Genomic DNA, 15,744 nt, shown 5'->3' on the forward strand with positions numbered 1-15,744 from the left:
CAGAACCCCACACCCTCTCACACACACCAGCCACCCTCCCCCCCACAAGCCCCATATCCACCCATACCCCACATATCCACACATGCACCCATGATTCCCTCACCCAATACCCCCCGCACCTATCCACCCCCCACATACATCCACACCCTCCCTTACACCCCACAGCCCCCCATAAACCTATACCCACTCCCCCCACCTCTCCACAATATACAAGACTAAGACTTCATTTTAATCTATTGTGCAATCACTTCTATGTACAGTACACAAACACATGTAAATTAGGACAAAAATATTATTTTCTGAAATCAAATTAATGAATGTTGTAGATGTTCGATTTGTAGAATATAATTTGGTATTTTTCTGGTTCCAAGATGGCAAAGCTCCTGGCTGAAAGGAGCACTTCTAGGGGCAAGGGAGGAACTTCTGATGGCAAAGGTCAGGGCTTAGAGGGCGGGACTTCCAGTCTCAAGGTGGTGATCGGGGGTGGGGCACCTGTCAATGGGTGGGGCTACCCATGCAGCCCTCGGCAGCTCACCAAAACTCAGTAAGCAGCCCTTCGCCCAAAATAATTGCCTGCCCCTGCTCTAGGAGATGTGAGATGAGTCTAAATTAGAGATGATGTATTCTAATAAGACTTCTACCACTGATGTATTGTGTGACCCTGGAACAAACTAATTAAGCTCTCATTTCCTGTTTTCTTAACCATATGTATATAAAAACAACAACACTTATCTAGTTTTCACAGGAATGTTTTGAGATCTAACTATTGTTAATGAAGTGTTTTGAGGTCTTGGATGAAAACAACTGCATAAGTGTAAACTACTATTACTCCTATTATTATTCTTCAAAATTTACTTTCTAGAAGGCTATTTAAAATGAATACCTTCTTTCCTAATCTCTGTTTTCTTGTTGTGTATGTTTGTGTGACAACTTTAATTACTCCAGCTCAAAATGTTAGCGATACACTATAAATACCTGAAGTGTATAAAACACATTAAGTGTCTTTTAAAGATATCCTATTATCACCATTAAAATTATAAAAGCTGCATTTAAAAAAATCATTTCCCTGTGAACTGAACAGGAAATGCTCATTCAGACAGAAATAAACAGAAAGACTGAAGTAATGGCTTGTGTACTATCAGTGATGACAGACAATTATTTTTTTCTGTTAATTACTGTGTAAATCAGAAGGAAAGGGAACTAAAATATTGCTGCAAACCTTATTATCCTGTTTAGCTGCCTTGGTGACTTAATAGGTAACTCTTTTTCTCTTAGGCCAGATGGTTAAAAATTCAAGCACTAGAGAGAAATCTAGGCATGTTTCATTTATCAGTCCTCCCTGACTAGCTCTTTCTGTGTGGTTTTGAAACCTTGGCTGTGACATAACATATGGGAGATCCTAAAAGTACTCAAGAGTTTAAAGATTTTGTGTCATTTTTAGGAAAGTGAATGAGAAAGATTTGCATCCTCTTGTGCTGACTATACTTTCTGGTATTTCTCAATTTGGAGAACGGTTTATTCCTTCTTTATTATTAATGATTTAATGGGGGGCTTACATCCATCAGTGCAGCATTAATGTAGTTACTGCTTTCCCCATCTATTGTGATGAGGAAAGGCAGACATCTGTCTGGAGGCAACACATCCATACAGCGGTTCTTCTCGTGGTTCCGAGGTAAAAGTGCTATACTGCAGTCTTCCACACGGAGCGTTGGAGTCACCATGTTTAGAGTCTATAAAAAAAAGTAAACAATGTATCAGCAAAATCAACTTAGTAGTAAATGCACTGTCAGCTAGTTAATAGAGATTTCTCGATCAACTCAGGACACTGTCTCAGAAGGGAGTCTACATATGCAGAGATTAAAAGAAAAACAAACAAAAACAAGTTGGGTCTGGGAGCAAACATCCTGGACTACAGAACATGACCACATTAGAAGAAAGAATCTCAGGAATGAGCCCCTGGAGAAAGAACAAAGGGAAACCACACAGTATTTCTTCTTCTGTTGGTGAAGAATGAGAGAATATAACAATCATTTTTATTGTCTGTATTTATTATTCCACATATTTCAATGGAAATTTGACACTGCATTGCTTTGTTCTGTTGTACTTTTCCTCACAGACCTGATCCAAAACCTTCAACAGGCATCAGGCCAGGCATCATACTGTACGAATCCATGTTATACTACCCACAACTTACCCTAAATTCTTCTTTGATCTGGCTTGAGTTAGTCTGAGGATCAAGTTTATTCATTTCATAGTACACGGACCTAACTTGAGAAGCTGGGATAGATGTATCTCCACAAAGGCAGGCTTCCAGTATTGCATCATGGATGAATACATACTGCTCCTGGTCAAGTAATTAAAACAAACACTGGCTTAGACAAACCACACTATTAATCCCCAAGTAAATAAGAACCATCTAAAAGGGTCTGATTCAATACCCACTGAAAGTCAGTGGGTGCATCTAGATATGCAATTAGCATGTAGTGATAAACTCTGTTGTGAACTCCTGACCACAGCATCTTCATGTGTGCCTGGGACTGCAGCATGTTGAGCCAAGGCAAATCAGCCCCAGCTAGCAGGGGGTCAGAAGGGTCAGCCTGCCAGCCAAGGAATGCTTTGACCCAGCTCAATGTGCTGCAGAGGGGCTGGCTGGGGCACGAGGGTGTTAAAGAGTGGGACTAGGCACCAGGAAGCCCCTGCACTGTAGCACTCTTGTGACTCAGCCCCATCACCATCTACACATGCATTTCATCGTATGTAACTACTCTGCTATAGGACAGTACTTGTCAGGCAGTACTATCCTACATCAGAATTAATTAGTTTACTGTGGCCTAATGGCACAGCATGTATACACAGTGACACTTTACTGCAGTGCTAATTAGTCAGCTCCACAGCAAAGTGTCTCATGTAGACATGCCAAGTGTGACCAGTTTACCCTGACTTTGGTGAATGCTTGATAAGCCTTCAAGGTAGCAAAAGTAGCTTAAGAAACATACTGCTTTATAAAGAAAAAAGTGTGGAAAGGTGGGTCAATGATAACAATAAACAAAACAGCTAGTAACCTGTATACAATAAAAATACAGCTTTTATAACTGTGTTAATTTGCATTTTTCTTTTTTGCAGAAATGCATGTGTACTTTCATGCAAATGAAACTCAGAAGTGACATGTCCCAGAGTACTGTTTGGTTCTGAATAAGTAATATAGCTTTTAACAACAATTATCATCCGCCAAATCAGCAACATTTATGCAACACCTCTATGTATGTTTACAGGCAAGGTTTGGCTTTTTTGTTCACTTTACCACATCACATTATTTTCCCTGTGTTCTGGCAGGTTGCATATGATATAAAGGGCTGACCTTATTTTGTTTTGTGTTTGAACAGTGTCTAGGACAATTGAATTTTGGTCTGTGGGCTATAATAATACTTCCACTGTAAATTACATGATACTATCAATTAAGGATGACAATACCTCAGTTTGCACCATGTTAACTCTTCTAGATCGAAGCTCCCTGACACAGTTGTATATGTCTACAACACCTTCTCTCTCTGCCATATCTAACATGATGTCAATGACAATAAAACATCCAGTTCTCCCAGCACCAGCGCTAAAATTAAGAACAGAGACAGTAGTTAATGAGTTCTTAGAAAATGTCAAGTACTGAGCTCAATCCTGGAGGTATTCCCTGAGCGGGTGATGTAACAAAGGGCCAGGCCCAGGAGTGACTGTGATGCCCCCTGGTAGCCACTCAGCCCCTTTCTTGCCCTATTCTTTGAGCATCCTCTCCTTCGCCTTGCGTGCCATGCCTTAGTATAAATATATATTTATAAAAGGGAGGCTGTCCCAGGAATCCCTGAGCAAGATCTTGCTTGCTCATGGGCCATGGTCTAATTGCTCACCACCTTAAGGACAATTTCATGACCTCCTCATCTCCCCTTTTTGCTATGCTCAAGGTGCCCAGATGTCATCTGTTTCCCTTGTTGGGATCTTGGCTCACTTGGCCTCTGTCCCTTCCCTCTTGCTAGGTCACTTAGCTTAGATCCACTGTGTTGGATACAGCTTCTGGACACCAGCTCTGTCTCCACCCTTCTGGCCCCTTCTCTGCATTTCTCTAAGCTGCCAGGTCCCTAGCCCATGGGGCCCTTCCCTTCTGTGCACAGGGTCCCCTGGTCCTGGTTACACCTTTCTTGGCATTGGACCCGCTGGCCCTGGCTCTCTCCTTCAAATGTGCAGGGCCCACTTGCCCTGGATCTGCCCCTTTGGGCACTGGACCACCACCACCACAGTCCTGCCTGGCCTCTGCCTGTACCAGGCTTCAGCTCCCCTTTCAGACTGCTTCTGGGCTTTAGCCTGTCCCGCAGGCCTGAGCCTATGGTGTCCTGAACCAAAGCCCCTAGACAAGGCTCAAAATGCCAGTGCGCCCCTGGCACCCAGCTGCAGGACAGGCTGCAAAGTGCCCCTCTGGTGCCCTGCCATAGTCTTTTCCCACTCCCTTTTCAGCTGTGTCCAAACCACCAGTTGAAACTGTAACCACTGAGTAAACCCACTGGCTAACACAAACCAAACACTTTCTGGGTCCAAACATAAAACAATGGTTACCACCTGTATAACAAGGTTTTCCTGCACCCCAAATAATATTCTCCTATAGGGAAGCAGCATTATGCTTGCCTTCCTGAAGACAGCACTGGTGCCAGCTAGGAACCATTCTGCATTCCCCCTGCTCTGCAGATCTTGCCTTTGAAGTCTCCCGGGACAGACTGACTGTGTAGGCTCAGGCCCTGAGCCCCTGCCCCCTTCTGGTTAGGTGACTCAGCAGCCATCACAGGTGTGTTTGTTCTGACCCTACAGCCCTGCCTGCCCGTGTGGCTGCTTAGCTGCTGTTTGCAGTTCTTAGACCCCAAGCAGCTTGCCTGTCTGTCCGTTATACCTGTTACTGCTGGCTTTTGGCTACAGCTCAGCCCACAGGGACCTAGTTCCTTAGTGGCTAGCCTTCCTTGAACCAGCTCACCCTGCTGCAATTTTCTTTCAAGAAACAAAAGCCTTCTGGCTCCTTGTGATAGATGCCTATTGAAATCAAGGAGAGTTATGAACAAGGGGGTGCAGGTTAAGTTTTGCAATTTTTATTTTTGTTTGTTAGTACCTTATTACATTAGTACCTCCACTGGTTTCAGCTACTTATGGAGTACACAATGCAAGAGTGACAAAACTAGGGTGAGAGTCTTGGGTAGAAACCCAAGAGAAGACATTTCCACTCTGCTTACCTGCAGTGTACAACCAATGGGCCAGCATTAGGCGGGCTCTTGGACTTGACCTGTCGTACAAAACCCAAAAGTCCTGTGGCATGGTATGGTACACCATGGTCTGGCCAGCCTGTGAAGTGAAACTGTCTGATTTCTCGGATCTCATGAGCACCTCTCTGTCCATATTCCAAGTAAAAGAGAAGAATAAAAAGATCAGAATAAAGAAGAATATGAAAAAGTTTCATTTGAAAGTGAGTTTCATATTTGGGGCTTTCCTTTAAAAAAAGTCTACTGTCAATCTTTTAAAGGCAAGGCAATGTGTAGATTTTTAACTGGAATCAGAATAAAATAGACTGATTTTATAGTAACATGTCTAAGCAATTTTAAAAATATTCAAAAAACAAAAAACAAGCCCTAAGGGGAGACATCCAAAACTGCAGAGTGGATCAGTGGTAAAGATCTATGGGAAGAAATCACAGGTGAAATCCTGAATCCATTGAGTACAATGGAACTTGTGCCACTGATTTTGTTAGAGCCAGGATTTCTCCACAGATTCTCCTAGTTCTTGTGTCTCATTTTTCATACCCAAGAGGGAAAACAACCCTGAAAAAGTGGCATGTTGTTAAAGAATTAGGCCTTAATCCTAGAAAAACTTATGCAGCTGCTTAACATTACACGAGTGGCCCTACTGGTTAGTTGTCTCTAGAGATCTATTTATATGCACAAAGTGTTTCCATTATCAGGGCTTATATCTCTTAAAGTTTTAAGCTAGTCAGAAATAGAATTCTGACCCTTACACCTTAAAATTCACTAAACCATCATTTTTTTTCTTAAAAAAATACATCAAACAAGTCCCTCCCTAACAAATAAACTTCTAAGTTTTCTTTTAGGAGCATATAAGAAAAAGACCTATAGAAGGAAGTGGGTGAGAGACACTTTATCCAATTTAAATTCAGAAGCATTATGGGGGAAGAGATGTAGTGTTGGCCTTTCAGTTCTTTAAAGAAAAGTTAGAAGGAAATAAAAGAAGAAAAAGCAAATGTATTCTACCAACACTGCACAGAAGCTGCTTTTATCAGCTTATTGAAAAGCTAGGTACTGTTATATAAGCAGTGCCTAAATGAAGTCTTTTTGGATGGAGGGAATTTTTAGAAATAAAATATTTAAAGTCTTTTATCACTGAGTTTTAATGTGCTTATTCATGAGTGTTTGGTAATGAATAACTGTACAATCCTCTGTGTCCTTTTTTTCCAGTCCTGGTTAAGACGTGAAAAGCTAACATCAAAGCATGAGCTTAGAAGTCAAAGAATAGAAATCACCCAATAGCTCATCTTCTTCAAAGTCTAACCGACTCTTCTCATCTGTTTACTAAAAGTGTCTAAATAGTAGCAGACAACAGGCTGGAATGAATTGCAGAAAATATATATAATATATATTGTTACTGCAATCAGGTCACAGTACTCATTCATATTTTACTATTAGTTTGAGAACTCCTTCATTTTCATGAGCATGCTTTTTCATGCATTGCAAGAACACAGACAAGCTCCATTAAGATAAAATAGGAATAGAAGATTCAGTAACTTGATGCACACACTTTTAAATATATTGGTTAAAGAAAAAGGAACCCATGGCCCAGTAGGAAACTTGGCTGAACAGGGCCCAAGTCATGTCATATTTAACATACACTCAAGAGAAACTTCTTATTAGTTAGTATTATAAGATGGCTATGGATACAGAGCTGACTTTTTAGTCCTCATTTCTGCAGCTGGATACAGGTAGCTGCAAGAGTCCCCATGCATGGATCTGGGAAGAAAAACATGCAGCATCTTTATAGGCTCGGCAGTGCTATGCTGGCTAGCACTACGGAAGAAAGAAACTTGGGGGTCATCATTGACCATAAGATGAACATGAGCCTGCAATGTGATGCTGCAGCTAGTAAAGCAACCAAAACGCTGGCTTGCATCTATAGATGCTTCTCAAGCAAATCCCGGGACGTCATTCTCTCCTTGTACTCAGCCTTGGTGAGGCCGCAGCTGGAGTACTGCGTCCAGTTTTGGGCTCCACAATTCAAAAAGGATGTGGAGAAGCTTGAGAGAGTCCAGAGAAGAGCCACACGCATGATCAGAGGTCAGGAAAACAGACCTTATAATGACAGGCTTGACCCGGCCCGGCTCCACTCAGCCGCCTCCTCCCACTCAGTGAGGGGTTAACCCTCTCTCACCATGGGCCCCGCTTGCCTCCAGCTGTGCTGGGGGTTGGCGGGGGGGCTCTGCAGCTGCTGGGGGGTCTCTGGGAGGCTTCGGGAGAGCAGGGGCGTGGTGGGCTTTCACCCGCACGTCTCTCACCACTCTGGAGCCTAACTGGGGCTTTTTGAATATTATTGATGTTGCAAGAAATAATAATAGGAATACATTTTGGTTCCAGTTGTCAAAGGGAATTTTTCAGTTGATTGAACTGAAAATCCACTTATAGTGAAGTTGAATGAAAATTATTTCACTGCACTCCTAGGCATCTCACTCTTCATTATTCTTCAACTGATATAGGTACTAATAAAGCTGACAAGTAAAAACCTATCACAAATACGTGTTAAATTTCAGCATTCAACCATGATACTTTTTTCTACTTCCAGTATATACTCTGAAGTGTTCACAGAGTCTCTCCAGCCTGGGAAGATCCTTGGGAGAGCCACTTGGTCTAAATACCTGCCTGTTAAGTATCAACCACACAAATGGCATAATTTTATGGCAATATAATATGGCAATCACAAACTGCTTGTAAAAGACCTTCCTGCTTCAAATGAAGTTGTCTAATGAAAAAAATTACTTCCCTATAAAAGAGTTCTAGTGTAGGCTCAGACAGATTATACTGACAGATCACAGTATTTATAACAATGAGGAATAATGGTATGCATGGGCACAGGCATGATTGTGGTGGACAGAAGATGAGAAAACAACATCAGTGCTCCTTTTAACTAATGGGTGGGGCAGCACCCTCTCTTGCTTCAGTTCTTCATGGAAATGGAGTGTCTCTTTCCAATTCAAGACTGGGCCAAGGGAGGTTGAGGGGAGGACAGAAAAGGATCTGAAATTCAAGAAAAAGGAAAACTTGATCTACCATAAGGGGGCACTGGAGGACTGCCCAAAAAGTACTTTGCTGTGGATAATGGGCTGTTCCTTAGTCAACAGAATCTGGGTGCTTTTGCAAGTTGACACAAAGGGGCACATATTTACCTCCCATGCAGAGGTACCATCACATTTAGAAAGCTGGAGTTTGAAAACTTACCTTTTCTACTGCAAATGTCCGAATCACATATTCAGCCAGGAGCTCTGTTTCTATTAGAGTAACTTTAATATCTTTATATATCTCTGTGTCATCTGGCCAGTATTTGCAGCATTTGACCTTTTAGAAATACAAAATAAATTAAGGTCCCTATTTTTCATCAGATTTATACTGAATCTTTTGTAGTGATTTATGGCATAAAATTCAACCACACATAAGACAGTCAAGTTGTTAATACAACAAAATGGTCTATGCACCATCCTTTCACCCTACCCTCCCCCCTCCCTCTTCAAGACAGTTGCTGAGTTTTAGGGAGGGCAGCATTCAATGAAGCAAGGAACATTTGTATGTAGCATGAAGGGTGTTTACACTGAGCATAGCTCAGTTACAATAACCATTCGTTTCCTGTTCACTCTGAGTCCAGCACTATCCAGAGGGAAATGCTATAAAGGAAGCTTGAATATATTCAGGTTTCTCTGGATCTTTATTTCTTCCACCTGAAGTTGTTTAAAAAATAACTTCTTGCCTTCTATCATGCAAGTTTATACTTCACAGGGTACAGAGGAGGGGGAGACAATTTTGTCTAACGTTAGAAAAGCAAAACATCTAGTTTCCCAACTCAGATTGAACTTCTCAAAAGAACTGAGGAGAGGAAGGACAGTCATATGGCTGAAGCCCACGAGTGAGAGTCAGGAGACAGATTTTATTTCTGGCTCTAGCACTGACTCCCTAGAAAACAAATGACAACTACTGACTCCTGTGGGCTTTGCACTTACTTATTGGGAAATTTATCCTTGTGTTGGAAGAGAGGCGGTTCTCTGTGAAATTGGCACAGGAGTTGCTGTGGGTTGGTGTTAACTAATTACATATTAGTTGGGTTCTATTATGAGCAGGAATCTTGACCTTCAGACTGAACGGAATAACAGAATCAGAAAAGCAGCTAAGAATTTTGGGCTATTACAGAAATGTGTATGGAAAAATAGCAAATTATCGACTAAGGTGAAGATGCAAATCTATGAGGCTTGTGTGCTGTCGCCCTTGCTTTATGGTAGAGAAACAGGGACTATGTATGCTAGGAACATCAAAAAATTGAACAGCTTCCACATGAAATGCCAGCATAAGATCCTGAAAATAAAGTGGGAAGACAAAATACCAAACACAGAGGTGCAGGAGCGCACAGGACTGATACACTTGGAAACACTATCAAGAGGAGGAGGTTGTGATGGCTCGGCCATGGCAGGGGAATGGGAGGAGACCAAATCCCCAAGAATATTTTGTACAGCAAGATTCAAGGCGGCTCTAGAAAGCGGGGTTGCCCTTTATGGTGGTACCACGATGCGTATAAAAATGATACTAAGTCATTCAACATCAATGTAAAAAGCTGGGATCCAGTCCAATCTGGAGGGAACATTTAGCACTGGGTGTAGCTCAACATGAAGTGGCTTTGATTGATAGGATGGAAACAGAACAAAAAAGAAGAAAGTAGTGTGTTTTGTAAACTTGAACTCTAACTCAGACAAAGTATGGATCTGTGAAACTTGTAACAAGCTGTGTCAGTCTCGAATTGGGTTCGTCAGCCACAAGCGGATTCATCAGTCACTTTGACTAGACCTCTTATGTGTACACGATGATCCACAGGATCAACCATTGTCTATCATTGGTTATATATATAACTATATGTATATAAAATTCTGTTCTATTCAGGTGGTTGCAGACCTATATTACCACTGCATATGGGTAACTTTCAGGAGTGCATTATGTGAGAGGACCAGCATGTGCTATGCATTTATTATAGGAATATTTCCCTCTTTTTTCCTCTCTTTCTCCATTTCCCCTTAATTTCAAGGCAAATTAAGCATTAATTTGTTAATACAAGTGTATGGTTATGCTTAATTACACACTGATTGGTTATATACAAAAATAACTGTGAATTTTACCATGAAAATTAATAATAAAAATATAATATGTTTAAAATACCTTACAATTGAGAAATATATTTAAGTATCTCAGGCAAGCAGTGAGCTCAACATATTTAAAACATTAAAACGAGTTAAATGCAATTCATTCATGCAATTCTCTTCTGTCTATAATATATTTAAAAAAAAAATTCTGTCTGGAAAAATTTCCAAAAGCCTTGCATCAGGAGAATGGAAATCATATGAAACTTGTTGAAGGCTCATTCTCTTATCTATTTATCTGTATTGTTTGAATCTCCAGGCCACTGGTTTTGTTCAAATCCCTGACTCAAGCAAATTGAACCATTATATCTGCTGTTGGGAAATGATTTGAAACAGCTTTTTCTCACATGGTGAATATGCTTTCCTGTGTCCAGTGCAGAGTAAACAACATTTCATGTTGTCCCCAGAATGCTGCAGCTTTCTACAATCTGGTTTCTGACCTTAATTTTTTCTTCCTGCCTGTTGCTCTAGCCTTTCCATAGGTGGAATCTGATGCTCACAAACATGGCCAAGGCACGTATGAAAGAGGAAACAGCTGCAGCAGTGGTCCTAGTCACAACACAACTATTGAGCATCATATGTTCTGTTTCTAACTTTAGCTCAGTTTCTTTCAGACGGGTGCCTGCCATCCTCAAAACAGCTCAGTTTAGTAAAATAAACAATTGAAAAAATAGGCACAACTAAGCTGCCTGGCATGCTTTTAACTTGGGAAGTCTAGGCAGCTGGGATTATGATTAACAACCAGGGACATATAGAAATGCTTATTTCAAGAAGTGCAGTTTCTTTTTCTTTTGCCCCAGTAGCTGGATTTTCTTCCCCTTTTAGTTCTCATTAACATGGCCCAGTGGAATAGCGGGGTAAGACTATGGGCTTCTGCAAAATACATTATATATCTCTGTGCCTTAAGTAGTTCTGCTCTGTAAGGGCTCTTTGCATCTCTGCTCATAGAGAATTTTGGGTATGGGCAGACTGGTACCAGTGTTAATGGATTCATGACAACATAATTCCTTGCCAATTCTCTGGAGAGGAGTGAAGGATGTATCAACTGTGGGAACTGTGCCAATGTTGCAGTTGTAGCCGGAGACTGGCTCTGCTAAGTGTTTTGCTGAGTGGGAGAAAATAATAAAAAGCATGTTTTATTTTTAAAAAATTATTTTATTCTTTTGGCTCCAATCCTACAACACTCGATGCACGTGCTAAACTTTATTTATGTGACCTCACTAGTCTACTCGTGTGCCAAAAAATAAGGACTGATTCTCATTTATACTAAAACCCTGAACATGAGTATAAAGAATTTTTAAAATAGATATAAATAGCATAATGAGAAGCAGTCCCATGAATGTTTGCTGGATTGAAGCCTTTACAATTTCAGTGAAATAAGATAAGAGTTTAGATATCCATAAGAAATCCTGCTAGTAAAAAAGGCAAAAATATGGGTGTAAAAAATTCTACCTGGGTTTTTGGTTGTAGCCGTGTTGGTCTAAGGACAGAGGCAGGCAAGGTTCTTTGAGTAGATGCAATATGTTTCATTAGACCAACTGAGTAGTTGGAAAAAAGTTCTTAGCAAGCTTTCGGACACAGTCACCCTTCTTCAGGCATAGGGTGCCTCTGCTGTTCAATTAGGTAAAAAACTTTTACCTGAGTTTTTAGCTACTGTATCTGGATTTGTTTGTTCATTTTTGTATACTTTTTGGCCTATTATATGAACAAAAACCTAGAAAGCTTAGCTATATAATACATGTATTCATACTTAGACTAAATATAAAATCTATCATGATTGGTTTGTACATAGTAAAATAACGGCTGCATAATAGTTAATAGGAGCTACAAGGCAGAAAATGGTTTTTGGTGCTCATGGGAATAAAACAAGAATTGAGAGGTAGTTTGCAAATACCCCATATTTGAATCTGATTGTATAACAAAAATTCAGATTTACACCCCAGGAACAAGTAGAAGTGTCATTTGGAAGGACATCTTGAAAACTCTCTGGGTACATACAACGTATTCCTCACAAGGTATGTTTGCTTACTCTTTACATATACATTTGCTTTACTGAGAACTTGAGGAGCACGGTAGCAGATGACCACCAACTCATACCCCAAAGACAGGGAAATAGGGTAAAAGGATAACAAGGGTAGCAAGTTGTGCTTAATACTTATAAAAAGGGCAAACAAAACAGGAAGCAGAAAAATGAGTACGATATTGCATATATTTGTTTGTTCTGAAGCAGTGGATTTGGCCACTGAAAGCAAGTACAAGCAACTAACTATTTTGGTGATTTGGAGTGGAAACACTGAAAAGCTGATATGTAAAATGATTATGACTAACCTATACAGTTACTACAGAGCAGTTTCAATAACACTGATTATTTAGAGTTCCTAATTTGCTTTACTTATAAAATCAAATCCTAACAAGAGGTTATGCTGCCTGTGCACTGCCTAACTGATCATTAATGGAAAGAGTTGTATAAATTATTATTTAAGAGTAATTTGAACTAAGTAAAGATGATCAAATGGGGATGTTGAGATATTTATTTTATCTCAAATTGTATGTATTTTTGGCTCTGAACAGCTAAATTTAGGTACTGTAGGTTACAGTAGGGAACAAAGAACCAAGAGCTGAGTCTAAGGGATGTAGACAATATAGCCCATTAATTTTAAGGCTAAATTTGTGTCAAACCCCTCAAGGTTTCTCTGCAGATCTCTACCAAATTTTCTGAGTTATATGCCTTGTAGTGGCATATTTTCACCGTGGATTCTTTTTGGACTACCCAGGTTCCATTCACACAGTGGTTGACCAGTCCCTGCAGTTTGCCTAGGGCAAGGACTTGGGGCTGAAAACTGTCTCCAAGCTCTGCTCCGCTCTAGGTCTAGATATGGCTAATGCCAGAGGCGACTGGTAGGTGGTGCACAGGAGTGCATGTGTCCCCCTGACGGCCAACAACTGATACTGTCGGTAGGGCTGGTGCCCCGCCTGACAAGGCTGTGGCCATCAGTGGCTTCTGCGGGTGCCCCCCCAGATTCAGGAGGCAGCAGTCACTCTTGGCTAATGCCGCTCTCAAAGTAGCAGTGCTATTAACTGTGAGATACACATCCAGTACCTGTCCCAGGCAGTTTCTGCCAATGGGTTGCTCTGGCTGGGTAGTTGCTCTTGCTTGGTCCCTGGACATAGGTAGACTGGCAATACATCAGCTGCTTTCCCCTCAGGGGAGCGGATTTGTCTTTTAGAACAAGTGTTTAACATTTAGCACCCAATAGACTTATTCCCAACATAAATGAAATCTACCAGGTACTATGGTGGCTGCGCTACGTTTAGTTGCAGAGCTAATGTAGATGGAGCTACTTTGAGGTATCTCTTCATGATGTTGTTTTGTGTGGTACAGACATACTGATGTTCCTTGTCATCTGTAAAATGGAGCTGAGAGCACTATTTGGAGGCTGGGAGGTTAAATACATTAAAAACTGAGGTATGAAGATATTGTGACCATGTCAGTCAGCAGTTCTCAGCCTTTTTAGACTGAAGGCATCACTCAATAGATTCAAGGTACCCCATTTCAAAAGCTAACTTATTTATTACAGATGCAGAGAGACCAGCCAGAGAGGTGTGGGGGAATGGCCAGGTAGTGAGAAGTAGGAAACTGTGCTTATTTGCTTATTTCCTCACACCTGGTGGTATCCTTTAAAGGATTTCATGGTACCCTGGTTGAAAATCACTGATCTTAGTAGCTAAGGCAGGAAGTACTAAGATGAGCTTCAAGCCATTTTCCCAAGCACCTTTACACACGTGCACTGTGCAAGCAGGTTGTATCCAAATATCTTGCCCCCACACCCTCAAATTTATGCACATATTTTTGTATCCTTAAATGACTTATGTTTACTCCTCAAAATGAATTATTTTAATTATATAAGTAAGAATTAAGGTAGTGACCTTGATTGATTAATGCTTTCTAGAACATCCATTTTTGCACAAAGACATTGAAAGCTGACACCATCGTTGCTTGAACTTGCACAAGACAGTGTTGTTCACAAATAGGCTTGTGACCTATTCAATGAAGGGAACATTGTTGATTTGCGGACATTTTTATTTAAATGACTAAAAACCAATCTTTCTAGTTTCTTGGAGAATAACAGCCAATTATTTCCCCTAAGGAATCCATCTCTGCTACACATGATGGAACAAGGCCAACTTGTTATTTTGAGTTATAACTTTAAGAAAGCTGAAATGTGTTTTGACTGTTAGACATATTATGTTTTTCACTCACTAGATTAACAATGGCTTTAAATGACTGGATTTTATGATTTTTTTGGCATTCTGTTAGAAACTGTACCTTCCATCATTTCTAATGGTAAACATTGATCTTCTGTGAACAGAACAACAGAGTATTAATGGAAGTTATCAAAAAAAATGCTTGTTAAATACAAATTAACTTGATGAAGGAAATGACCATATTTCTAGTTTTTTGGAGCACAAATTAGGCTGGCCAAGGGGCAGGAAATGGATTTAATGCAACAATTTTTTTTCCATCTCCACATTTTGATTTCTGTCTTCCAAGGTGGAAGTGAAAATGAAATCTGGGCCATCTTAAAAACTCCATGGCAAACAAGGTTCTTTGGGTAAATCTGATATCTTTTATTAGACCAACTTAAAAAGTTGGAAAACAATTATTAAGCAAGCTTTTGGGTTCAAAAACCCTTCCTCATGGTAAGGAAGTTTCAGCAGTTGGTGTGTGCTCTTCCTGGATGGAACGAAAAGTAAAGACACCAGAGGCTGGGCTGGTATGCATGCAAGACAGGTAGTCAGTGAAAATGTAGACTGAGGAGTCAATGGGTGAGAGACAGGCTGAAGGGGCGGGGGGAGAGAGAGAAGGGGGATGAATAGTGGAGAGATACCTAGGGAGTCAGATGTCAGGCAGGTTATAATGTGTCATAAATCCAATGTCTATATTTAGTCCATGATTTTTAGTATCCAGGAGGTTGATGAAGTGGAGTTCATAGGCTCGTCTCTGGGAAGTGTTTTGTAAGTTTCCTTTGAGGATCAGGACTCAGAGACTGGAGCGAGAGTGGTTTTCTTGTGAGAAATGTGCCCCCACAGGTAATTGGGTATTCCTGTCTTTGATAGATTTCCGGTGTGCATTCATTCTGGTGCGCAGTTGTTGTTTGGTCTCTCCTATGTATTTTCCATCTGGGCATTTGTTGCATTGGATGAGATATATTACATTTCTGGAGGTGCAGCTGTAAGATCCAGGAATGCTGATGGTTCTGTTGTGG

General features: G+C 40.7%; 1 protein-coding gene across 6 annotated transcripts in view; it reads right to left on the minus strand.

Moving 5' to 3' along the window:
* The window catches only part of PTPRM (protein tyrosine phosphatase, receptor type M), a 939,848-nt gene that overhangs the window by 31,258 nt on the left and 892,846 nt on the right, over positions 1-15,744 (minus strand). For all 6 annotated transcript variants that reach the window (XM_019525569.1, XM_019525591.1, XM_019525577.1 and 3 more), the window contains 5 exons: positions 8,523-8,639; positions 5,262-5,416; positions 3,472-3,607; positions 2,195-2,344; positions 1,557-1,730 (listed from right to left, as the gene is read on the minus strand). In XM_019525569.1, the coding sequence (XP_019381114.1) occupies positions 1,557-1,730; positions 2,195-2,344; positions 3,472-3,607; positions 5,262-5,416; positions 8,523-8,639 (732 nt within the window). The remainder of the gene's footprint in view (positions 1-1,556; positions 1,731-2,194; positions 2,345-3,471; positions 3,608-5,261; positions 5,417-8,522; positions 8,640-15,744) is intronic.

Source organism: Gavialis gangeticus, unplaced genomic scaffold (assembly GCF_001723915.1).
Source record: "Gavialis gangeticus isolate Ggan-Ray unplaced genomic scaffold, GavGan_comp1, whole genome shotgun sequence".
NCBI lineage: Eukaryota > Metazoa > Chordata > Crocodylia > Gavialidae > Gavialis > Gavialis gangeticus.